The 24,872-nt window shown below is 51.1% G+C and overlaps 1 protein-coding gene across 2 annotated transcripts in view; it reads right to left on the reverse strand.

Annotated features, from left to right (window-relative positions):
- LOC140411704 (axonemal dynein light intermediate polypeptide 1-like) overlaps positions 1-22,759 on the reverse strand; it is a 106,285-nt gene extending 83,526 nt beyond the window's left edge. For both annotated transcript variants that reach the window (XM_072500726.1, XM_072500724.1), the window contains exon 1: positions 22,661-22,759. In XM_072500726.1, the coding sequence (XP_072356827.1) occupies positions 22,661-22,741 (81 nt within the window). In that variant the 5' untranslated portion in view covers positions 22,742-22,759. The remainder of the gene's footprint in view (positions 1-22,660) is intronic.
- Positions 22,760-24,872: the final 2,113 nt, after the last annotated feature.

Here is a 24,872-nt window from a genome sequence, read left to right on the forward strand (position 1 = left end):
GTCATGAAATATCTTTGGCTAACAGGGTTAAGGAAAATCCCAAAGCCTTTTATTCGTATATAAGGAGCAAGAGAGTAACTAGAGAAAGGATTGGCCCACTCAAAGACAAAAGAGGGAATTTATGCGTGGAGTCAGAGGAAACGGGTGAGATTCTTAATGAGTACTTTGCATCGGTATTCACCAAGGAGATTGGATTGGATTGGATTTGTTTATTGTCACGTGTACCGAGGTACAGTGAAAAGTATTTTTCTGCGAGCAGCTCAACAGATCATTAAGTACATGAGAAGAAAAGGGAATAAAAGAAAATACATAATAGGGCAACACAACATATACAATGTAACTACAAAAGCACTGGCATCGGATGAAGCATACAGGGTGTAGTGTTAATGAAATCAGTCCATAAGAGGGTCATTTTGGAGTCTGGTGACAGTGGGGAAGAAGCTGTTTTTGAGTCTGTTCATGCGTGTTCTCAGACTTCTGTATCTCCTGCCCGATGGAAGAAGTTGGAAGAGAGGGACATGATGGATGTTGAGGCTAGGGATGGATGTTTAAATACTCTAGGTCAAGTCGGCATAAGGAAGGGGGAAGCTTTGGGTATTCTAAAAGGCATTAAGGTGGACAAGTCCCCAGGTCCGGATGGGATCTATCCCAGGTTACTGAGGGAAGCGAGGGATGAAATAGTTGGGGCCTTAACAGATATCTTTGCAGCATCCTTGCGCACGGGTGTGATCCTGGATGACTGGAGAATTGCTAATGTTGTCCCTTTGTTTAAGAAGGGTATCAGGGATAATCCAGGGAATTATAGACCTGTGAGCTTGACGTCAGTGGTAGGCAAACTGTTGGAGAAGATACTGAGGGATAGGATCTATTCACATATGGAAGAAAATAGACTTATCAGTGATAGGCAGCATGGTTTTGTGCAGGGAAGGTCATGTCTTACAAACCTAATAGAATTCTTTGAGGAAGTTACAAAGTTAATTGATGAGGGAAGGACTGTAGATGTTATATACATGGATTTCAGTAAGGCGTTTGATAAAGTTTCCCATGGCAGGTTGATGGAAAAAGTGAAGTCATCCGGGGTTCAGGGTGAACTAGCTAGATGGATAAAGAACTGGCTGGGCAACAGGAGACAGAGAGTAGTGGTGGAAGGGAGTGTCTCAAAATTGAGAAAGGTGACTAGTGGTGTTCCACAGGGATCCGTGCTTGGACCACTGTTGTTTGCGATATACATAAATGATCTGGACGAAGATATAGGTGGTCTGATTATCAAGCTTGCAGATGACACTAAGATTGGTGGAGTTACAGATAGCGAGGAGGACTGTCAGAGAATGCAGCAAAATATAGATAGATTGGAGAGTTGGGCAGAGAAATGGCAGATGGAGTTCAATCCAGGCAAATGCAAGGTGATGCATTTTGGAAGATCTAATTCAAGAGCGGAATATATGGTCAATGGAAGGGGAAAATTGATGTCAAGAGAGATCTGGGAGTTCAGGTCCATTGTACCCTGAAGGTGGCAACGCAGGTCGATAGAGTGGTCAAGAAGGCATACAGCATGCTTGCCTTCATCGGACAGGGTATTGAGTACAAGAGTCGGCAGGTCATGTTACAGTTGTATAGGACTTTGGTTAGGCCACATTTGGAATACTGCGTGCAGTTCTGGTCACCACATTACCAGAAGGATGTGGATGCTTTAGGGAGGGTGCAGGGGAGGTTCACCAATATGTTGCCTGGTATGGAGGATGCTAGCTATGAAAAAAGATTGAGTAGATTAGGATTGTTTTCGTTGGAAAGACGGAGGTTGAGGGGGGACCTGATTGAGGTCTACAAAATTCTGAGAGGTATGGACAGGCTGGTAGCAACAAGCTTTTTCCAAGAGTGGGGGTGTCAATTACAAGGGGTCACGATTTCAAGGTGAGAGGGGGAAAGTTTAAGGGAGATGTGCATGGAAAGTTTTTTACGCAGAGGGTGGTAGGTGCCTGGAAGAAGTGGCCGTCTGCCTCAAAGGCCGTGTGGTGGCAGTCCACAGGGCGGATTGGGAGCTGGTGGTACGCAGACTTCAGATCCACCGTGGAGAACAACCGGTAGTGCGCGATCTGGTTAACCATGTCTGCGATCCGGGAAAGGGGGTACCCATCAAGGTGCGTGTACCGGTTTATGGTTTGGATGTAATCTACAACCATCCGGTTCTTTTCCCCGGTCCTGATGACCACCACCTGAGCTCTCCAGGGGCTATTACTGGCCTTGATGATTCCCTCCCGCAAGAGTCGCTGGACCTCGGACTTGATAAAACTCCTGTCCTGAATGCTGTATCGCCTGCTTCTGGTGGCGACTGGCTGACAGTCAGCGGTGAGGTTTGCGAAGAGCGGGGGAGGGTCGACTTTTAGTGTCGCGAGACTACATACGGTGAGTGGGGGTAGGGGCCCGCCGAACTTCAGGGTCAGGCTCTTGAGGTTACACTGGAAATCCAGTCCCAACAGGAGAGGAGCGCAGAGGTCAGGGAGTACATATAGCTTAAAATCGGCGTACTCGGCGCCCTGTATTGCTCGGGTTGCGGTAGTGCACCCCCGGATCTGCACCGAGTGCGACCCAGAAGTGAGGGAGATGGTTTGGTGTGCCGGGAAGATTGGGAGCGAGCAGCGTCTTAGCATGTCTGGGTGAATAAAGCTCTCCGTGCTCCCAGAGTCGAACTGGCAAGGTGTTTCGTGCCCATTTACCCGGACGGTCATCATGGAGCTCCGGAGGTGTTTGGGTCGCGACTGGTCCAGGGTGACCGCGCTGAGTTGCGGGTAGCCGGCGTGGTTGGAGGTGCTGGGGAGGTCCCAAGATGGCTGCCACCATCGGTCGCACGTGTCAGGCGGCGTTGCAGATGGGAGCCCCCATCGGTCGCACATGTCGGGCGGCGAGGAAGATGGCGTCCAAGATGGCGGCCCCCACGAGTCGCACGTGGCAGGCCGCGTGGGCAAGGATGGCGAAGATGGCTTCCCCCACAAATAGCACGAGGCCGATGACGCGTCCGGGGGCGGAGCCGGCAGGCAAGCTGCTACACTGCGGGATCTGCGGACTGTGAGTCTGAGGGTCGGGAATGCGATTTTGAGGGTTTGGACATGGCCAGGCAAACCTTAGCAAAATGTCCTTTTTTCCCCGCAGTCACTGCAGTTCGCGTTCCGGGCCGGGCAGCGCTGCCTGGGGTGCTGAAGATGGCCGCAGAAATAGCAGGGTAGCCCCCAGTGTTGGGCGGGCAGCCGCGCGGCTCAGGCCTGGGGTACTCTTTGGTCCGGGGTCCACGAGGGGGCCGCATGATCAGACGGGAACGCATTGAGGCTTTGGAACGCTACTCCTAGGGAGGAGGCTAGCTTTACCGTTTCTTCCAGATCTAGGGCACCCTTCTCGAGTAGGCGCTGTCTCAAGTAGTTGGACCGGACTCCAGCCACATAGGCGTCCCGGACTGCGAGGTCCATATGTTGAGTGGCTGTAACGGCCTGGTAGTTGCAACTTTGTGCAAGGATTTTGAGGTCACGTAGATACTCCTCCAGCGATTTCCCGGGAAGTTGGCAGTGCGTAGTGAGGGGATGCTGCGCGTACACCTCGTTCAATGGCCTTACATATAGGGGGGGGGGAAAGAGGAGGGGGGGGGAAAGAGGAGGGGGGGGGAAAGAGGAGGGGGGGAGAGGAGGGGGACGAGGGGGGAGGAGGAGGGGAGGAGGAGGGGGGAGGAGGAGGGGGAGGAGGGAGGAGGGGGAGGAGGGAGGAGGAGGAGGAGGGGGGAGAGAGGGAGGGGGTGATGCACTATCAATTCCGGCGAGACAAGAGTAGAATGTAATCGACGCTTTATTAAGCAGAGATGTGTGGCCTCCTACAGCAGCTTACGAAATGGCTGCTTTTCGGAGAGCACACACATTTATACTCCGCCTCCTGGGCGGAGCCAGCAGGTAGGGATCTACCCCCGTACCTGTAGTACAGGGGCCTGACCGTAATACTCATTTATACAATATAATACAACAGTGGTGACTACCACATTCACCCCCTATTAAAAATGAGTCCAGCGGGGGTGGTGGAAAACTATATACATAGATTGGTTTTAAAATTACAGAGGAGGTTGCAAATTTAGATGATCGGGCGCCTTGATCTGTCATTGAGAGCGCCGCAGTGCTGGTGGTGACTCAGGCGTCGGCTTGGTCTTCGGTGATTCCGGGAGCGTGTCGAATCCTCGTCATCCCCGGGTGGGAGCAAGGGGAGGACGGATTGTCCTGGAGCGAGGGCTGCGGTGGGGTGCGGCGGGGGAGGGGTGGCAGGGGGGTGGGGACACAGCTGGTGCCAGATCCCTGAGGGAGACTGTCTTGGCAGCCGTCGGGGTACGCTACGTTGGCGTACTGAGGGTTCACATGGAGTAGCTGTACCCTCTCAACCAACGGGTCCGCCTTGTGGAGCCGCACGTGCTTGCGGAGGATAACAGGTCCTGGAGCTGCCAGCCACGTTGGGACCGAAACCCTGGAGGTGGACTTCCTGGGGAAGGCAAAGAGATGTTCATGAGGGATTTTGTTGGTCGCGGTGCACAGGAGCGAGTGAAGTGCGTCGGGGAGGATCTCCTGCCAGCGGGAGGCCGGGAGGTTTCTGGACCGTAGGGCCAGCTGGACAGCCCTCCAGACTGTCCCATTCTCCCACTCCACCTGCCCGTTTCCCCTGGGGTTGTAGCTGGTCGTCCTGCTCGAGGCAATGCCCCTGTTGAATAGATACTGGCGCAGCTCCTCGCTCATGAATGAGGATCCCCGGTCACTGTGGACATAGGCAGGGAAACCGAACATTGTGAAGATGGTGTTGAGGGCTTTGATGATGGTGGCAGACGTCATATCGGGGCATGGGATGACGAAGGGGAATCGGGAATACTCGTCAACCACATTAAGAAAGTATGTGTTTCGGTTGGTGGAGGAGAGGGGCCCTTTGAAGTCCACGCTGAGGCGTTCAAAGGGGCGGGAGGCCTTCATCAGGCGCGCACGGTCTGGCTGGTAGAAGTGCAGTTTACACTCTGCGCAGACCTGGCAGTCTCTGTGATGCACTATCAATTACGACGAGACGAGAGTGGAGAGTAATCGAGGCTTTATTACACAGAGATGTGTGGCCTCCTACAGCAGCTTACGAAATGGCTGCTGTTCAGAGAGCACACACATTTATACTCCACCTCCTGGGCAGAGCCAGCAGGTAGAGATCGACCCCTGTACCTGTAGTACAGGGGCTTTACCGTAATACCCATGTATACAATATAATACAACAGTGGTGACTATCACACTCTGGTGATAGCCCTGACTTCCTCGATGGAGTAGGGCAGATTGCGGGCCTTAATGAAGTGATAAAAGCGGGTGACTCCCGGGTGACAGAGATCGTCGTGCAGGGTCCGGAGTCAGTCCACTTGTGCGTTGGCACATGTATCTCAGGACAGGGCATCGGGGGGCTCGTTGAGCTTACCGGGGCGATACAAAATCTCGTAATTGTAGGTGGAGAGCTTGATCCTCCACTTCAAGATTTTATCATTTTTGATCTTACCCTGCTGTGTGTTGTTAAACATGAAGGCAACCAACCATTGGTCAGTGAGGAGAGTGAATCTCCTGCCGGCCAGGTAATGCCTCCAATGTCGCACAGCTTCAACGATCGCTTGGGCCTCCTTTTCGACGGAGGAGTGCCGAATTTCATGGAGGGTGCAGGAAAAGAATGCCACGGGCCTGCCTGCCTGGTTGAGGGTGGCGGCCAGAGCGACATCTGATGCATCGCTCTCGGCTTGGAAGGGGAGCGTCTCATCGACCCCGTGCATCGCGGCCTTGGCGATGTTGGCCTTGATACGATTGAAGGTCTGGTGAGCCTCGACCGTCAGTGGGAAAGCGGTGGATTGAATGAGTGAGCGGGCCTTGTCCACATAGTTTGGGACCCACTGGGCGTAATACGAAAAGAACCCCAGGCATTGTTTGAGGGCCTTGAGGTAGTGGGGAAGGGGGAGTTCCATGAGGGGGCGCATGTGGTCGGGGTCGGGCCCTAGAACTCCGTTCTGAACCACATCGCCGAGGATGGCTAATCGGTTTGTGCTGAACACACACTTCTCCTTGTTGTAAGTTAGGTTGAGGAGTGTGGCGGTGTGGAGAAATTTAAAAGGGTCCGTGGGAAGGCCTGACATTGCCCATGGCTGGGGGGGGACCCTCAAGATCACTTAGAGATCGGGGCACTCTTTCAAAATGGTGGCCCGATTTCAGTGGAGCCGGTCTGGCCACCAAGTTCAGCTCCCCAGTGATGAAAATAATCCAGTGATGAAAAGTGCGGGCTAGCCCAGAGAGGAACTGCCCAGGGCCCACAAAATTGACTGTTATACCGTCAATTCACTGTGAGACCGTGAGAACGAGTGAATACTAGGATTTAATGTGGTGAATGTATTCACCATAATGCATGCATGATACCATAACTTGTGACCGATGACTTGGAAGCGGTGATATGAACTGCTTCCAGGTACTGTACTGTAACCCCGGTTTGGCTCCACCTCTGGCTCCGCCCACACCAGGGTATATATAGGCCGGCCTCTTGTGGGCGGCATTCATGTGTACTACTGACTCAAGTTCATGACTAATAAAGCCTTATGTTCACTCGCTCTCGCTGCCTCTCTGTGGATTGAATGTACATCACCATGGAAGCCGCTCTAAAGCCAGACAGGGTCGAACTCGACGCCTGCGCGTCCGAAGCCAAGGAAATATTTGAATATTGGCTTCTATGCTTCGAGGCCTACATCGACTCCTCAGCAACGGCGCCCTTGGAAACCCTCAAACTGCGACTCCTCCATGCTCGGGTGAGCCATCGAATCTTGGTAATGATTGAGAAAGCGGCCACATATGAGGAACCGTCGCATCCCTCAAACCGCACTTCGTGAAGCCCGTGAACGAGGTGTTCGCTAGGCACCTCCTCACTACTCGCCGTCAATGCGCCGGAGAATCGTTAGACGAGTATCTGGAAACCCTGACCCTACTCGCAAGAAACTGCAGCTACCGAGATGTGACGGCGAAGGAGCATATGAACTCACAGATCCGGGACACTTACGTGGCGGGGGTCCGCTCGAACTATATCAGGCAGCGCCTGCTGGAAAACGGAACCTCCGACTTGCGGGACACGGTAAAGCTAGCGACCTCACTTGAGGTGGCCTACCAGAACCCCCTCCTGGACACTATTGTCACGGCCCCCGTAGGACCCCCCTATACCGCAGGCCTGCGCCGCGCTTCTGCCAGCCTAGCACGGCGAACCGCAAAGCTACTTCTGTGGCCAGGGCCAACACCCCCGGCAGCGCTGCCCAGCCCGCGCGGCGACGTGCAGCGACTGCGGGAAAAGGGGGCACTATGCGAGAGTCTGTCTGGGCCGATCCAAGGCCCAGAAATCGAAAACGCACCACGCCCGACCCATGGACTCACAGCCCCACAGACCCCGCAATGTGGCGGTGTGCCTGTCCGGAACGCCCTCCCCTGACGCGTCATCGGCATCATGTGAATTGTGGGGGCCTCCATCTTGGCCGCCGACCCCAACACCGACCGTCACGTGAGACTCATGGGGGCCGCCATCTTGGCCTCCGGCCCCAGCACCGACCAACATGTGCGACAGATGGGGGCGGCCATCTTGGTCGCCATCTTCGACCACGTCCGACACGTGCGACACATGGGGGCCGCCATCTTGCTACTCCACCGACCACGCAGGCTACCCTCAGCTGGGCGCGGTGACTCTCGACCATTTGCAGCCGAAACCACTGAGGAACTCCATGATGGTCATCCGGGTCAACGGGCACGAGACCCCCTGCCTCTTCGACTCTGGGTGCACGGAGAGCTTTGTCCACCCCGACACGGTAAGGCGCTGCTCCCTCCACACCTACCCCGCCTCACAACAAATCTCCCTTGCCTCCGGGTCTTATTCGGTCCAGATCCGGGGGTACTGTATCGTTAACCCCGCCATAAAGGGCACAGAGTATACCCGTTTCAAGCACTACGTTCTCCCCACCTCTGCACCCCCCTACTGCTCAGATTGCCTGACCTACCGAAGCCTGAACTTACAGTTCGACGAACCCTTGCCGCCCCTCACGGTGTGCAGCCTCGCGACCCTCAAGGTCTCCCCCCTTCACTCTTTGCGAACCTCACTCCGGACTGTAAGCCCATTGCCACCAGGGGCAGGCGGTACAGCTCGCTAGACATGGTATTTATCAAGTCAGAGGCCCAGTGACTGTTGAGTGAGGGGATCATAGAGGCCAGTAACAGCCCCTGGAGAGCGCAAGTGGTGGTCGTCCGGACCGGGGAAAAGAACCGGATGGTTGTGGACAACAGCCAGACAATTAACCAGTTAACGCAACTGGATGCGTATCCCCTCCCCCACATAGTGGAGATGGTCAACCAGACCGCACAATACCGTATGTTCTCCACGGTCGATCTGAAGGCTGAGGCACGATCAATTGAACAAAGAAAAGAGTTGGATACAACTGAGACTTTATTGCTCTAAGATGTGTGGCCTCCCACAGCAGCTGTCAAAATGGCTGCTGAATGGAAGACACGCATATTTATACTCCACCTACTGGGCGGAGCCAGCAGGCAGGGACTACCGGCCAACCTGTAGTACAGGTCCGACCTTACATCACCTAATACAGATGCAACAGTGGTTTACCACAATCACCCCCTGTTAAAATTGAGTCCAGCAGGGATGGTGGAGAACTATATGCAGCAATGAATTTATATTTACAGTATTTGATCAGAAAAAAATGTCTTTTGAAGTCCGGTGCCAGTTAGAGATTTAACCGGTCTGGTGCCTTGATGTTCCGCTGGGAGCGATGAAGCGGTGGCGGCGATGTCGATGCTGCCTGATGTTCGGTGACTCCAGGAGCGTGCCGAAATCCTCTTCATCCTCAGGTGTGGGCAGGGGAAGGATGGATGGTCCTGATGGGGTTAATGCTGGGAGCTCCGGGGGAAGGGAGCGTGGCGCCGGGCCGGAGAAGTGTGTGTGTGTGTGTGTGTGTAACCTGCTGGTGCCAGGTCCCTGAGGGAGACAGTATCTTGGTGGCCGTCGAGGTACGCCACGTAGGTGTGGTAAACCACTGTTGCACCTGTATTAGGTGATGTAGGTAAGACCTGTTGTTATGGGAGAGGTGTTTTCAGAACCCCAAAATGTATCATGGAGTTCAGCCAACCTCCTCCTTTAATAGATTTGTTGCTTTTGAAGCACACGGCTTGTTCCCCAGGTGTGGTATTACAATTATGGACAAGTGGGTTTTTAAACACTAAACAATGTCTAGTCCATGAACTCAACTTAACCTTTTAAATAAACATTGAGTCACTTAACACCCCTAACTTCAAAGATAACCCCGAAAATAATACAACACTAAATATCCCTCAAAATGTTCCTTCAAACACCCAAAAGACTTCACCTGTAACAAGGTTACATTCAATATATTTATAGTCTTTGGATTTGCAGACATCCACAGACCAACTCTGTGTTTTCTTCCTGCAGCTCTTTGCAAAACGCACAGACACTCCCCGCTTTCTCCTCAAACTGGCTTTCTCCTTTCAAGCATCTCACAGCAAACCAGCCAGGCACCTTTTAGCTGCTCTCTCCCAAAACTGAAACTGAAACTTCAAAATGGCTGAGCTAAAGCCCAGCTCCACCCACACTCTGACATCACTGCATTTCTTAAAGGTGCATTGCTTAAACATCCATTTCTTAAAGGCACTCTCACATGACACTGTACTACAGGTTCGCTGGTAGTCCCTGCCTGCTGGCCCCGCCCAGTAGGCAGAGTATAAATATGCGTGTCCTCCATTCAGCAGCATTTCGCCAGCTGTTGTGGGAGGCCACACATCTTAGAGCAATAAAGCCTCAGTTGTATCCAACTCACGTCTTTGTTCAATTGATCGTGCCTCAATTTATTGCTCTAAGATTTTCTAAAAGGTGGACCTCCGAATCAAACCAGATCGCCTGCAGCTGGATCCGCAATCAAGCGACGCCAAAAAGGACTTTAATCACTGGCGAGCTTGCTTCGAGGCGCACATCAACTCGGTGACCACCCCTGTTCTGGAGGGTCAGAAGACACAGATCCTGTACTCAAGGTTGAGCTCCAACATGTTTCTGCTGATCCAGGAAGCCCCGAACTATGCCGACGCCATAGAACATAGAACATTACAGCGCAGTACAGGCCCTTCGGCCCTCGATGTTGCGCCGACCTGTGAAACCATGGCGTTTCTCAAAGAAAACTACGCACAGAAAACGAACACGCTCTTCGCCAGGCATGTACTCGTCACTCGCTCTCAACTCCCTGGTGAGTCCGTAGAAGACTTCTGGCAGGCCCTAATCCCATTCGTCTGGGACTGTGACTGTCAGGCCATTACGGCCACCGAACATTCCAACCTTCTTATGCGGGTCGCATTCGTAACGGGGATTGGGTCAGGCCTCATACGCCAAAGACTGTTAGAAGGGGCCACGCTCGACCTAGCTGAAACAAAGAAGCTAGCGCTCTCCATGACGGTTGCCTCACGTAACATTCAGGCCTACCCCACCAGCCACGCGGCCCACCCCTCCTACCGCTTATGGACCCCACAGACGGCCGCCTCAGCGGGGGCCTTACCCAGCCAGTACGCCTACATCACATGCCAGCCTGCGCACCGCGGGGGTCCCCGATGTTACTTCTGCGGCCAGCAGAAGCACCCTCGCCAATGCTGCCCGGCCCGCGCTGCCCTTTGCCATGCTTGCGGCAAAAAGGGGCACTTTGCCACGGTGTGCCAGGCCCGCTCAGTCGCCACTATCGCCCCCACCCTTCTAGCCTACACACAATGGGCGCTGCCATCTTCATCTCCCCGGACAACGCGCGACCAGTGGGAGCCGCCATCTTCACCTCCCCGGACCACGCGCAGCCAGTGGGCGCTGCCATCTTTACCTCCCGGGGCCATACGGTCCATCTCCCTTTGGAAGACCAAGACCGAAGGGAACCCTGAGGAAGTGATAGAGACAACCGTCCACCTCAAAAGCGGTGTATGGACGGTCTGATTTACGAATGGGGAGCTGGTGGTAGGCAGATTTGAGGTCTACCATTGGGAAGACCCTGTACTGTGCAATCTGATTGACCATATCAGATATGCGTGGGAGGGGGTACGCGTCGAGTTGCGTGTACCGATTGACTGTCTGACTGTAGTGCACGACCATTCTGTGTTTCTCCCCAGTTTTAACGACTACCCCTTGGGCTCTCCAGGGGCTGTTGCTGACCTCGATAATGCCCTCCCGAAGCAGCCGCTAGACCTTGGACCTGATGAAGGTCCTGTCCTGGGTGCTGTACCGTCTGCTCCTGGTGGCAACCGGTTTACAATCCGGGGTTAGATTGACGAAGAGGGGAGGCGGATCGATCTTTAGGGTCGCGAGGCCGCACACAGTGAGGGGTGGTAGGTGGTTACGAACGCGTCCCGCATAAGAAGGTTGGAATGTTCGGTGGCCGTAACGGCCTGACAGTCACAGTCCCGGACGAGTGGGATTAGGGCCCGCCAGAAGTCTTCTACAGACTCACCATAGAGGGAGTCGAGAGCGAGTGGCGAGTACATGCCTGGCGAAGAGCGTGTTCGTTTTTTGTGCGTAGTTTTCTTTGAGAAGCGCCATGGCGTTGGCGTAGTTCGGGGCGTCCTGGATCAGCGGAAACACGTTGGAGCTCAACCTCGAGTACAGGATCTCCATCTTCTGAGCCTCTGGAACAGGGGTGGTCGCTGAGTTGATGTATGCCTCAAAGCAAGCTAGCCAGTGATTAAAGTCCTGGTTCATGGCCATGCAGAGGAGTGATCTGATGGAGTGGAGGGCATCAGGGAGGACCTCCTGCCAGTGGGGGATTGGGAGACTTCTAGACCGGAGGGCCAGAAGGACGGCATTCCATACCGTTGCGTTCTCCCTCTCCACCTGCCCCTTTCCTGCGGGTTATAGCTCGTAGTCCTGCTCGAGGCGATGCCTTTGCTGAGCAGGTACTGACGCTCATGAACGATGTGCCCTGGTCACTGTGGACGTAGGCAGGGAAACCGAACAGCGTGGAGATGCTGTGCAGTGCCTTTATTATAGTGGCTGAGGTCATGTCGGTGCAGGGACGGCGAAGGAGCAGTGGGAGTACTCATCAATGACGGGTGAGAAAGTATATATTCCGGTTGGTAGAGGGGAGGAGCCCTTTGAAGTCAATACTGAGGCTCTCAACGGGCAGGGAGGCCTTTACCAGGTGGGCCTTGTCTGGCCGGTAGAAGTGCGGTTTTCACACCGCGCAGACTTGGCAGTCCCTGGGTCATGGCCTTGACCTCCTCAGTGGAGTAGGGCAGGTTGCGGGCCTTAATAAAGTGGGTAAGCCCGGTGACCCCTGGGTGACAGAGGTCATCGTGGATAGCCCCAAGTCGACTATCTTGCGCTGGCGCATGTGCCGCGATTGAGCTTCCCAGGACGATACTTAATATCGTAATTGTAGGTGGAGAGTTCGATCCTCCACCTCAAGGTTTTGTCATTTTTTATTTTGCCCCGTTGTGCGTTGTCAAACATAAAGGCAACCGACCACTGGTCGGTGACGAGGGTGAACCTCCTACCTGCTCGGTAGTGCCTCCAGTGCCGCACGGCTTCCACTATGGCTTGTGCTTCCTTCTCGACCGAGGAGTGTCAGATTTCGGAAGCATGGAGGGTTCTAGAGAAGAAGGCTACTGGTCTTCCCACCTGGTTGCGTGTGGCAGCCAGGGCGACATCTGACGCATCGCTCTCTACCTGAAAGGGGACGGACTCGTCCACCCCGTGCATTGCGGCCTTAGAGATGTCGGCCTTGATGCAGCTGAAGGGCAAGCAGGCCTCAGCCGTCAGGGGAAATGTGGTGGTTTTAATAAGTGGGCGGGCTTTGTCCGCATAGTTGGGGACCCATTTGGCATTGTAGGAGAACAGCCCCAGGCATCGTTTGAGAGCCTTGAGGCTGTGGGGAAGGGGAAGTTCTGTGAGAGGATGCATGCGGTCAGGGTCGGGCCCTAGGACTCCGTTTTCCACGACGTAACCGAGGATGGCTAGTCCGGTAGTGCGGAAAACGCACTTCTCTATGTTTTATGTGAGGTTGAGGGGTTGGGCAGCCTGGAGGAACCTCTGAAGATTGGCGTCATAGTCCTGCTGATCGTGGCCACAGATGGTAACATTGTCCAAGTACGGGTATGTAGCCCGCAACCCGTACTGGTCCACCATTCGGTCCATCGTTCTCTGAAAAACCGAGACCCCATTAGTGATGCCGAAAGGGACCCGGAGGAAGTGGAAGAGTCGGCCGGCCGCTTCGAAGGCAGTGTAGTGGCACTCTCCCGGGCAGATCGGGAGCTGGTGGTAGGCCGACTTCAGATCGACCGTTGAGAACACCCGGTACTGTGCGATCCGGTTGACCATCTCCGCTATGCGGGGCAGTGGGTACGCATCCAGTTGCGTGAACCGGTTAATTGTCTGGCTGTAGTCCACAACCACCCGATTCTTTTCCCCGGTCTGGACGACCACCGCATGCGCTCTCCAGGGGCTGTTGCTGGCCTCGATGATCCCTTCATTCAACAGTCGCTGGACCTCAGACTTGATAAAAATCATGTCTTGGGAACTGTACCGCCTGCTCCTGGGGGCTTACAGTCGGGAGTGAGGTTCGCGAAGAGGGAAGGGGGGGGGACCTTGAGGGTCGCGAAGCTGCATACCGTGAGAGGGGGTAAGGGTCCACCGAACTGTAGGGTCAGGCTTCGGTGACTGCATTTGAAGTCTAATCCAAGCAGTAGGGGGGTGCAGAGGTGAGGGAGGACGTACAGCTTAAAACTAGCGTACTCGGCGCCCTGCATCGCGAGGTTAGCGATACAGTACCCCCAGATCTGAACCGAATGGGATCTGGAGGCAAGGGAGATTGTTTGGGATGCGGGGTAGATGTGAAGAGAGCAGTGCCTTACCGTGTCAGGGTGAACAAAGCTCTCCGTGCTCCCGGAGTCGAAAAGGCAGGGGATCTCGTGCCTGTTGACCCGGACGACCATCATGGAAATTTTCAGGTGCTTTGGCTGCGACTGGTCGAGGGTGACTGCGCCAAGCTGCAGGTAGCCTGTGTGGTCGGCGGTATCACAAAATGGCGGCCCCCATGAGTCGCACATGTCGGGCTGGGTCGAAGATGGTGACCAAGATGGCCGCCCCCATCGGTTGCACATGTCGGTCGGTGTTGGAGCCGGCGGCCAAGATGCCAGCCCCCACGAGTCGCACAAGGCTGATGACGCATCTGAAGGGGGCGTTCCCGGCTGGCACGCAGCCACAATGTGGGGTCTGCAGTTCTGTGAGTCTATGGGTCGGGCCTGGTGAGTTTTCGACTTCTGGGCTTTAGGTCGGCCCAGACAGACTCTGCCGAAGTGTCCCTTTTTGCCACAGTCGCTGCACGTCGCTGTGCGGGCTGGGCAACATTGCCGGGGTTGTTGACCCTGGCCGCAGAAGTAGCACTGCGGTTCCCCGGTCTGGACGGGCAGCCGCGCAGCACAGGCCTGTGATGTAGTCGGGTCCGATGGGGGCCGCATTGATGGTGTCCATGAGGGGTTCGCCGGGTCCGCGGGGAACGCACTGAGGCTCTGGTAGGCCATCTCGCTAGTTTTACCGTGTCCCGCAGGTCAGTGGTCCCGTTTTCCAGCAGGCGCTGCCTGATGTAGTCCGATCGGACCCCAGCCGCGTAGGTGTCCCGGATCTGTAGGTTCATGTGCTCCTCCATCGTCACATCCCGATAGCTGCAATTCCTTGCGAGTAGGGTCAGGTTTTCCAGGTACTCGTCCAGCGATTCCCCGGCGCGTTGACAGCGAGTAGTGAGAAGGTGACGGGCGAACACCTCGTTTACGGGTTTCACGAAATGCGCCTTGAGGGTCGCGACCGCCGCCTCGTTCGTGGCAGCTTTCTCTCTCATCACAGAGATTCGATGGCTCACCCGAGCGTGGAGGAGTGGCAGCTTGAGGGTTTCAGAGAGAGGCGTTGTGGAGGAGTCGAGGTAGGCCTCGAAACAGCGAAGCCAGTGTTTGAAGATCTCCTTGGCCTCTGTCGCTCGCGTGTCGAGTTCGAGCTTACCTGGCTTTAGAGCGGCTTCCATGGTGCTGTCACTGGATAATAAATTATACCGTCTGTGGTGATCTGTACATCTGTACATACATCTGCACATACACCAGGGACTGCAGCACAGATGTAACAGTCACATCACCACTAGAGGGCAGCATCAGAGACGGGTATAAAGGGTCGAGCCCAAGGCAGGATCCGCCTCTTTGAGAAGCACAGAGCTAGGGAGCAGCAGCAGACAGAGACAGCTCAACATAGGCAGCTTACCTTAGTTTCACTGGTCATACCTCTTGACTGTTTTACATCTAGTTGAGCTCTGGAAGCAGAACAAACCCTTTGAATAAAGAGCTTGTGTTAACTGTAACTCTCCAGTCTTCATTCAGACTTAGAGAATAACATATGGGACCAGGTGTGATTTCAGCAAGCCAGCTAGACAACAGCAAGAGAAGAGGACTTAAACCAGACATTCGACGTTGCAGCATTCGGGTCTTCAGATACCAATCGGTACGATGGACCCAATCCAAACTCCATGCCTGCTCCAGACCACTGGTAATATGCATTCCAATTGGAAACTTTTTATACAACAGTTCAAAATATATTTAGAAGCTAAGGAACTAACATCAGCGTCTGATGCCAGGAAGATAGCCTTGCTCTTATCCCTGGCTGGGCCGCAGGCACTAGAAATATATAATTCCTTTACCTACCTGGCAGAGGAGGACAAGGGCAAGCTGGAAATAATGATCAAAAAATTTGAAACCCACTGTCAATCTGAAGTCAATGAGATATTTGAAAGATTCAAGTTCACCGGCGTTTGCAAAAACTGGGAGAATCTTTCAGCAGTTTTGTAACTGATTTAAAATTACTAGCTCAATCCTGCAACTTTGAAATCCTCCGTGACTACCTCATCAGAGACCAGATAGTCAATGGTATATCTGATGAGGGACTTAGAAAATCCTTACTTAAACGAAAAGACCTAACCCTAGAAACTGCCATGCAAAGATGCTCTACTTATGAAAAAAGTAAAGAAGAATATGAGGAGTTTACTTACCGGGACAAAGGCCTTCACCACGAGGTCGAGCCCGTCAAAATGGTGGCCCAGGCATCAAGAAGGCGCTCCTCTAGCGGCAATCCCGCACACACGAACCTGAATGCAGGCCACACGCATGCGCAGTTCTCCCGAAGATTTGACACAGAAGAAAGGCCTACTGCGCATGCGCGAGCGTGGAGGGACAGCATCATGACGTGTCCCCGCTGCGGACATGCCCACTTAAAAGGGCAATGTCCAGCTTCTGGAAAACAATGTTTAAAGTGTGGCAAATACAACCACTTTGCCTCACAGTGCAGAGCTGCACTGCAAATGAAGACAACAAGACAGAAACACATGAACGTCAATGTAAAAAGCATAGATTCAACGGAGCACAAAATACCCAAAGATGAGTATTCCTCGGACGAGGACAACCTCGTTTGCGACAGCTCGCTTGTTGTGGACACGATCGAGACAATCGAGGAACATGACGCAACAATCGCCACGCCTCACCCGGTCAACAGCATTGATTCCAGCAGTGAGTGGACTGCGATTGTGCAAGTCAATGACTTTCCATTAGTCTTCAAGCTTGACACTGGGGCCTCAGCTAATCTCCTCACTAGCAAGGATCTCCATTCGATTCCAGGAGACCATGAAATAATACCCGCTGCACATTGGCTGAAGGACTACAACGGCAATCAGATCGCCTCAAAGGGATCGTGCAATCTCCGGGTGGACAACAAGATGATACGCAAGCAGCTACGATTCGAGATTGTAGACGACAATAAATCATCACTGTTAGGCGCTCAGGCCTGCAAAGACCTGCGGCTGGTGCACCGCATTTACATGCACACCCAGGATCCATCAAGTCTGGAAGCTAAAATCCACAGCAGGCTACAAGAATACCCCCACGTATTCAAAGGTTGGGGCACCCTACCCTGCCAATACAAAATCATGCTGAAGACAGATGGCAAATCCGTCATTCAGCCGCCCAGGAGGGTTCCAACTCCACTGCGGGAGAAGTTGAAAGCGGAACTCAACAGACTGCAGTCACAAGGCGTCATATCGCGAGTCACACAGCCGACTGACTGGGTTAGCTCCATTGTCTGTGTTAAGAAACCTTCTGGAGATCTTCGCATATGCATAGTTGAACCAGAACATTCGCCAGGAACACTACCCCATCCCCAAGCGTGAAGAGATCACGTCTGAGATGGCGAATGCTCGTATCTTCACCAAGCTCGACGCCCCGCAGGGGTTTTGGCAGATACAGCTCGATGATTCGAGCAGATTACTGTGCAAGTTCAACACGCCATTTGGACATTTCTGCTTCAATCGCATGCTCTTTGGCATTATCTCTGCAAAGAGATTTTCCACAGGATAATGACCGAGGGTATCGAGGGTGTCAGAGTCTATGTGGATGACATCATTGTATGGTCCACCACTGAAGAAGAACACCTCTGTCGTCTGACGAAGGTGTTTCAGAGGATTCATAAATATGGTTTGAAACTGAGCCAGGCAAAATGCATATTTGCCTTTTTGGGTGACACCATATCATGTCAGGGTGTCAGCCCTGATGAGGTGAAAATCGCTGCAATCGGGACCATGAAGACGCCCCATGACAAGAATGCGGTGCTACGATTTCTGGGCTTCATCAACTTCCTCGGCAGGTTCATCCCAAACCTGTCTGCACGGACGGCAGCTTTACGCAATCTCCTACGAAAGACCACTGCGTTTGAGTGGACACAACATCACCAAAATGAATGGGTGGATCTCAAACAGCAACTAATGAGGGCACTGACCCTTGCTTTCTTTGACGCAACCAGACCCACCAAGATCTCTACTGATGCCAGCCAGGAAGGGATTAGCGCCATTCTCCTCCAACAGGACGACCAGTCTGACTGGGTCCTGGTGGCATACTCGTCCAGGGCCATGACCGCAACTGAGTGCAGATATGCACAAATCGAAAAAGGATGTCTCGGACTCCTCACTGGGATTCTGAAGTTCCATGACTATGTGTACGGCCTGCCCACGTTCATAGTGGAAACCAACCACAGACCGTTGGTCCATATCACAGACAAGGATCTAAATGACATGTCACCTCGTCTGCAGCGCATCATGATGAAGCTGCGAAGGTATGTCTTCACCCTAATATACACTCCAGGAAGAGATCTTGCCATTGCCAACGCACTGTCCCGATCAATTGGCACTGACAACGCACCATCAGCCCCTATCAGAGAAATCGAGGCCCAAACACAGTTATGCATGGAGAATTTGCCTGCTTCGGATGAGAAGCTTTGCCTAATCCGAAAGGAGACGCAGAAAGATGCAACCTTACGGAGGGTGCTGCACCTACTCCAGCACGGTTGGACGAGGGGACAATGTCCACAATTTCAGAATGTCAAGTCAGAACTGATTGAAGTTGACGGCCTGCTGCTACGCAATGTGCAGATTGTGATTCCGGCCACACTCCGCGCCGAGACGCTACGTAAGATTCATGAAGGCCACCTAGGAATTGAGAAATGCAAAAGGCGAGCATGACAGGCTGTGTACTGACCCGGCATGAATCAAGACATAACGGACATGGTCATGACATGTGACACCTGTCAAAGACATCAACCCGCACAGTGTAAAGAGCCACTGCAGCAACACCAACTCACAATGGCACCGTGGACAAAAGTGGGCATTGACCTATTTCATGCCACAGGGCGTGATTACGTCTTGATCATGGACTATTACTCAAACTATCCGGAGGTAATGAAACTCCATGATCTCATGTCTTCATTGTCATCAAGGCGTGCCAGGAGACATTCGCGCGACATGGAATCCCGCGTGTGGTGATGTCAGATAATGGGCCCTGCTTCGCGAGCTGGGAGTGGAAAGAGTTCTCAGCCCGATACAGCTTTCGGCACGTAACATCCAGTCCCCGCTACCCACAGTCAAATGGGAAAGTGGAAAAGGGTGTCCACATCGTTAAACGGGTTATTAGTAAGGCAACAGATTCCCGCTCGGACATCAACCTAGCGTTGTTATGCTACCGAGCAACCCCATTGAGCTCAGGACTGTTGCCAGTGCAGATGCTCTTTGGCAGGAACATCCGGATAACCCTACCGGCAATTCAATTCCGAGACCCCGATAACGCTTTGGTACTCAACAAAATGCGGGTACTACGGTCCAAACAAAAACAATACTATGATCAACATATGATCCCACTTAAGCTACTGAACATGGGCTACATCGTCAGGATCAGGGACCAGAAGGCGGATGGTCTGAGCCAGCCATGGTGATCAGGCAGGAGGCACCGCAGTCCTACATTGATAAGTCGTCGGTAGGGGTACTCTTTCGCCGCAACCGCCGGGATCTGTTAATGCTTCGGCCTACAACGCCAGTGTTTCCCACACTGGACTTGACCAAGTCCATTAGTCCACAGGACGTTCCTAGCCAGACAACACCAGACTCTTGATGACATCAAACCCTCATCCCCACCTCCACCGTTATGACGCTCCAGCAGATGCCGTAGGGCACTCGACCGGCTAGATTTGTAACGACACTTCAACACACCCACAAGACAAATATGAACATTTCTAACGATGGACTCATAATACTGTTAATTGTTTCTGTATTACTTTATCATTTTCGCAGTGTGCAGATTTGCTTATTCTCACCATTTGTTCTGTACAGTTTTCTTGCGGTCAGTTTAGGAAACATATCAACTCAAAAGGGGGGGGGTGTAGTGATCTGTACATCTGTACATACATCTGCACATACACCAGGGACTGCAGCACAGATGTAACAGTCACAGCACCACTAGAGGGCAGCATCAGAGATGGGTATAAAGGGTCGAGCCCAAGGTAAGATCCACCTCTTTGAAAAACCCAGAGACAGTTCAGCATAGGCAGTTTATCTTAGTTTCACTAGTCATAAGTCTTGACTGTTTTACATCGAGTTGAGCTCTGGAAGCAGAACGAACCCTTTGAATAAAGAACTTGTGTTAACTGTAAGTCTTCAGTCAGACTTAGAGAATAACATACCGTCAATTCACTGTGAGACCGTGAGAACGAGTGAATACTAGGCTTTATTATCCAGGAACTTGCCTGCCAGTATCTGTTGTACAAATGAGTGCCACCCACAGATGGCCGGTCTATATATCCCCCGGTGAGGGCGGAGCCAGAGGCAGAGCCCACTAGGGTTCCAATACAGTCCCTGGAAGTAGACCGTATTATCATTTCCAGGTCATAGGTCACAGTACTATACAGACAGTTCATACTTAGGTGAATACATTCACCACATTGACTAAGTTTGGTTCGATAGCAGTGGGGAGCTTGCTGAGAAAGCCAGGGAGAAACACCCAGCCAAACCTGCAGAAATGACACTTTGAAACCTTTTCGTTAGATCGCGCCCGTAACATTGCAGTTGCTGCCAGAAGAAATAATCCCCAACCAACCTGTAATCGGTGTCAATCTCTTTAAATAATGCTAGTCAATGGCCCTTCATGCTGTTGAACACACGTCAGCTGTGGGAGGTTAAGAGTAAACTGGAGCATGGAACTCCAAAATAGCAGCTCTGGTCTCAATTAAGTATTTTACACTGATTCATATCATGAGCTGCCTGCACTGCATATAGCTGGTGGATGTTAACTGAACACCCACTAATCCCGTTGTCAATCTGATATCCAGCACATTTTCTATCAGAGGTTTGATCAGGTTTCACAGATGGCACTTTGGAATTTAATTGGCTTCAGAATACTCAAGCCCAATTTTGCCTCAATAATTTAGAGCCAATGGATGTCTTATAATTATTCAAGACTGAAATCCAAAATGTTTCTTTAAAGACATGTGTTCTATTTGATTTTTCTGAGCAATGGTAATTTATTATTTTGATTCTAGCATGAAAATAGTCACATTAATCAGCTTCCACATTTCTTATTAAGAACATTTTAAATTTAACCAGATACTATTGGGTTTCAAAGGATTGAACTGTTTAAGCATATCTATTGTAAATTAAACACATTGCTATCACTGCAATGTTATGAACTATATGTGTAGAATTAGAGATATAAATGAATCTTGAAGTTCAGATAGTGCAACAGTCAACAGTAAAGCTCAATCAGCCAGGTTAATCAACATATTACGTGATCCCTCTATGCCTCAACTAAATCTGAATAAGGTCAAAGTGTCAAGGGGCTGATGTTTACAGCTGTAAATCAGGATGACCGAACCCCCTCCCCCCCAATTATTTAATAACTTTTCTGAAACATAAGAAATAAAGAGAATTTGAGAGAGTAGGGGGCCTTAGGTTTGTAGCTGTAACCGACTCTGTTCACGGCATAAGCCCTCTGTTGCATGGCACACGGCCGTGACTATCGATTGGGCATGGAACCTGTTGCACTGCCGATTGGCCTCCTTCCTGCTGAGTGGTTGCTAATTGGCCATCTGAAGTTTGAGTCGTTGAGTTGAGATGGCACAGACGGGGCAAGAAGACCACTCACTTTCTATTCTACATCCCTTAAGTTAATTATTATAGATTATTATTACCCTGCCGAAAAACATAAAATCCAGCTCATAATGGAGTGATTTATGGCACAGGAGACCATTCAACCCATCAGGTCTGTACAGGTTCTCAGTGGAGCAATCCAATCAGTCATATTCCCCCAGTCTATTCCTCATGACACTGCAGTTTATTTACTTTTGATCACCTCTGCTTCCACCACCCTCTTGGGAAGTGTGTTTTAGCCATTACTAGTTGCTGTATAAAAAGGTTCTTCCTCACATTCTTCCTATAATCTCTTCTCCAAAATTTTAAATATGTGTCCTCCTCAGACCATCAGCTGATGGGATGTTTTACAACACCAGGTTAAAGTCCAACAGGTTTGTTTGGAGTCACTAGCTTTCGGACCATAGTTCCTTCATCAGGTGACTCACTTTATGTGGCAGTGAATTCCACAGGCTCACCACTCTCTGGGTGAAGAAAGTTCTCATCTTCGTCATAAACGGTCAACTCCGTATCCTTAGACTGCAACTCCTTTGCACCAAGGAGAACAGCCGCAGCTCCTCCAACATAACCTAGCCAAGTGGAATGCAATATTTGATTTTTTTTTTTAGTAAAGTACTTTTATTAAATGTATTTGGTTCTTGAACTTCACTGCACTATTGCTAAAATAGATGTACATCTATAAAATGTCTGTCCCGTAATTTTATAAGTTATGTACAGAACAGAATTTGAATGTTGCAAGGTTGCTTCAAGTGTTGAAGAATTCATACGAAACGGCTAAATATTCATTTAAATTCTGGCAATAAATGAAACATGCACTATTTGTAGAACAATTGCCGATTGCTAGCCTAGTCAGCGGCAGATACACTTTAACAATCATGTGCATACATTTGCGTGTTATATTAATAAATAAGAATGAATATGGCATGCTGGCCCGAGCAAACCTAAGGACGATGCAGCGTGGGAACACCAAGAGCGGCCCAGCTCTGTAACTTTGCCAATTAGACTCGCTGTTCTCATCTAAACCGATGGTGCTGAGGTGGAAACCTGTTAAAAGGCCTGATTCAGCCCTGTACTTGCCTTGGATGACGATGCTCCGGTGTGCGCAGTAATTAGACGTGGGTTATGAAACTTCAAAAGGATTTCGGAGGCTGGGATCATTATTTGTGATTTGATTGATAATAACACAACCATGCAGCAACAATAGCTCCAAGATGAACACAGGAGCAAGGTCATGTGCGCACCTGTGATTTGGTGTTAAACGGTGTAACAATCAGTCTCCAAGGGAACCGCCAGCACAACACCCGATCCCAGATGAAGCCGTGTGTGTGGACCTGCTCCCGCTCAACCGCACTCAGATCGACATCTGGCTCGAGGGAGGGAACCGACTCCAGCAGGTGCTTGTGACAACTCTCCAATTGCCATGCAGTGTAAATGTCCCAAAACAGGATATAGTGCTGGATGTTGCCCGGAAATATGAGATTAAAAGTGGGAATGCTCAGCAAAATCTGTTTTTATTTCATTCGTAGATCATAGAATTTACAGTGCAGAAGGATGCGATTCAGCCCATCAAGTCTGCACCGGCTTTTGGAAAGAGCACATTACTTAACCCCGTACCTCTACCCTATCCCCTTAACCCTGCAACCCTCAGGGCAATTTGGCAAGGCCAACGCACATCTTTGGACTGTGGGAGAAAACCGGATCACCCGGAGGAAACCCACGCACACACGAGGAGAACGTGCAGACTCCTCACAGACAGTTACCCAAGCGGGAATTGAACCTGGCACTGTGAAGCTATAGTGATAACCACTATGCTACCGTGCTGCCCGTTAAAACCTGGGATTACATTCAAGAGTGCAAGCATACTTAGGATGGAAAACAGAAAGAAACATGCAGCAGTAGAGCAATTTTAAACTCTTTCCATGACCATTTTCAGCTTCATCACTTGCATCTCTTTTTCCTGAATTCCTCCTCTCGGTTCAGCATTTATCCTTCTGACATCTCGCAACTAACCTTCATCCATCCACCTGACCCACATTATCCTCCTGAACTGGTTCAGTTCAGGTGCTGAGGGCACAGGATTTATGAACCATCAGCATGGCCCTAGGGGTTTGCTTGGTGTTATCCCACGTATGTTTTGAATAGCCAAACATGCCTAGATTTCATTGATGTCCAGAACTGTCTCCTCCTTTAAAACTGTCAGTTGAGAGATGGTTCAAGGGCCATGTCTGGGCCTCTTCCTGATGTTCTGCGCTGTTTTCCCCTTCAAGGAAGGAAAGAAGGTTCCATGACTCAGAATAAAAACGAGTTGAATGGATGGATGGGGAGAATTTGTTGAGGATGATGATAAGCGGGAGGAATATATTTGCATATTTATGAAGATGATTATCAGTGGTGGATGGACATATAGGGATGTGAAGAAGTGCGGAGTAGAAGGGTGCATTTAGCTGCAAGCTAAGTTGGTGCGAGAAATAATGTACTGGAGAAGATTTGAGAGGGCAGGGTGTGGAATTTGATTGATGTACAGACAGAATGAAGGTTATTTTGCCACTACCCATCTTTCCTGCATTACGTAGGTCATTAAATCACTTTTGGCATTGAACCCATGAGCATAACACCATGTCCCTGCTGCTAGCACATGGCAAACTCCAGGCACATCTCTCTGTTTCACCAACAAGCTTTTCTTCCTTGCAGGGCGTTTACAGCTTCCAGGTTGGTGTGACCAAAACGAGGTGTAGCCTTTGAACATCAGGAACCCATTTTTTCTATTCCTTCTGTTGTGCTTCCAAAATCCTTAAAAATATATATTTGGAGTATCCCTTTAAATACTGGAATTGAAATACACTCAAGAGTTTCCATCGCAGTCACTCAATTGGTGAAGAAATCCATAAATGACATGGTCATGCTAGGGTTGGGCTTGGCTGATGTGTGTTCACTTATGTTTTCCACTCTATCCTCTGTACCTCACTCCACTGCATCAGTAATTTAAAATCCAAACTCTGTTTTTCAAAGAAAACACTAAATATAAATTCTACCTGATTCAGGAATCCTCTTTGAGGATCTATGGTTTAGACTAATATGTACAATGCCTGCTAAAACTGTCACTTTATTCCAGCCTCTCAATGGTTGCCTAGTTCCTCAGCATGTGGTCAAATGGTGGGCATCTTTCAAACAATTTACTGTCCTTGCAAAGCACTTAACTGCCATGTAAACCTGGACAAATTAATCCCAAAGGGATATCAAAGATATAATCTTCACTGAGTTCTGGCCCATATCATGTCAATGCCTGTAG

The sequence above is a fragment of the Scyliorhinus torazame genome, chromosome 4, assembly GCF_047496885.1.
Source record: "Scyliorhinus torazame isolate Kashiwa2021f chromosome 4, sScyTor2.1, whole genome shotgun sequence".
Classification (NCBI taxonomy): domain Eukaryota; kingdom Metazoa; phylum Chordata; class Chondrichthyes; order Carcharhiniformes; family Scyliorhinidae; genus Scyliorhinus; species Scyliorhinus torazame.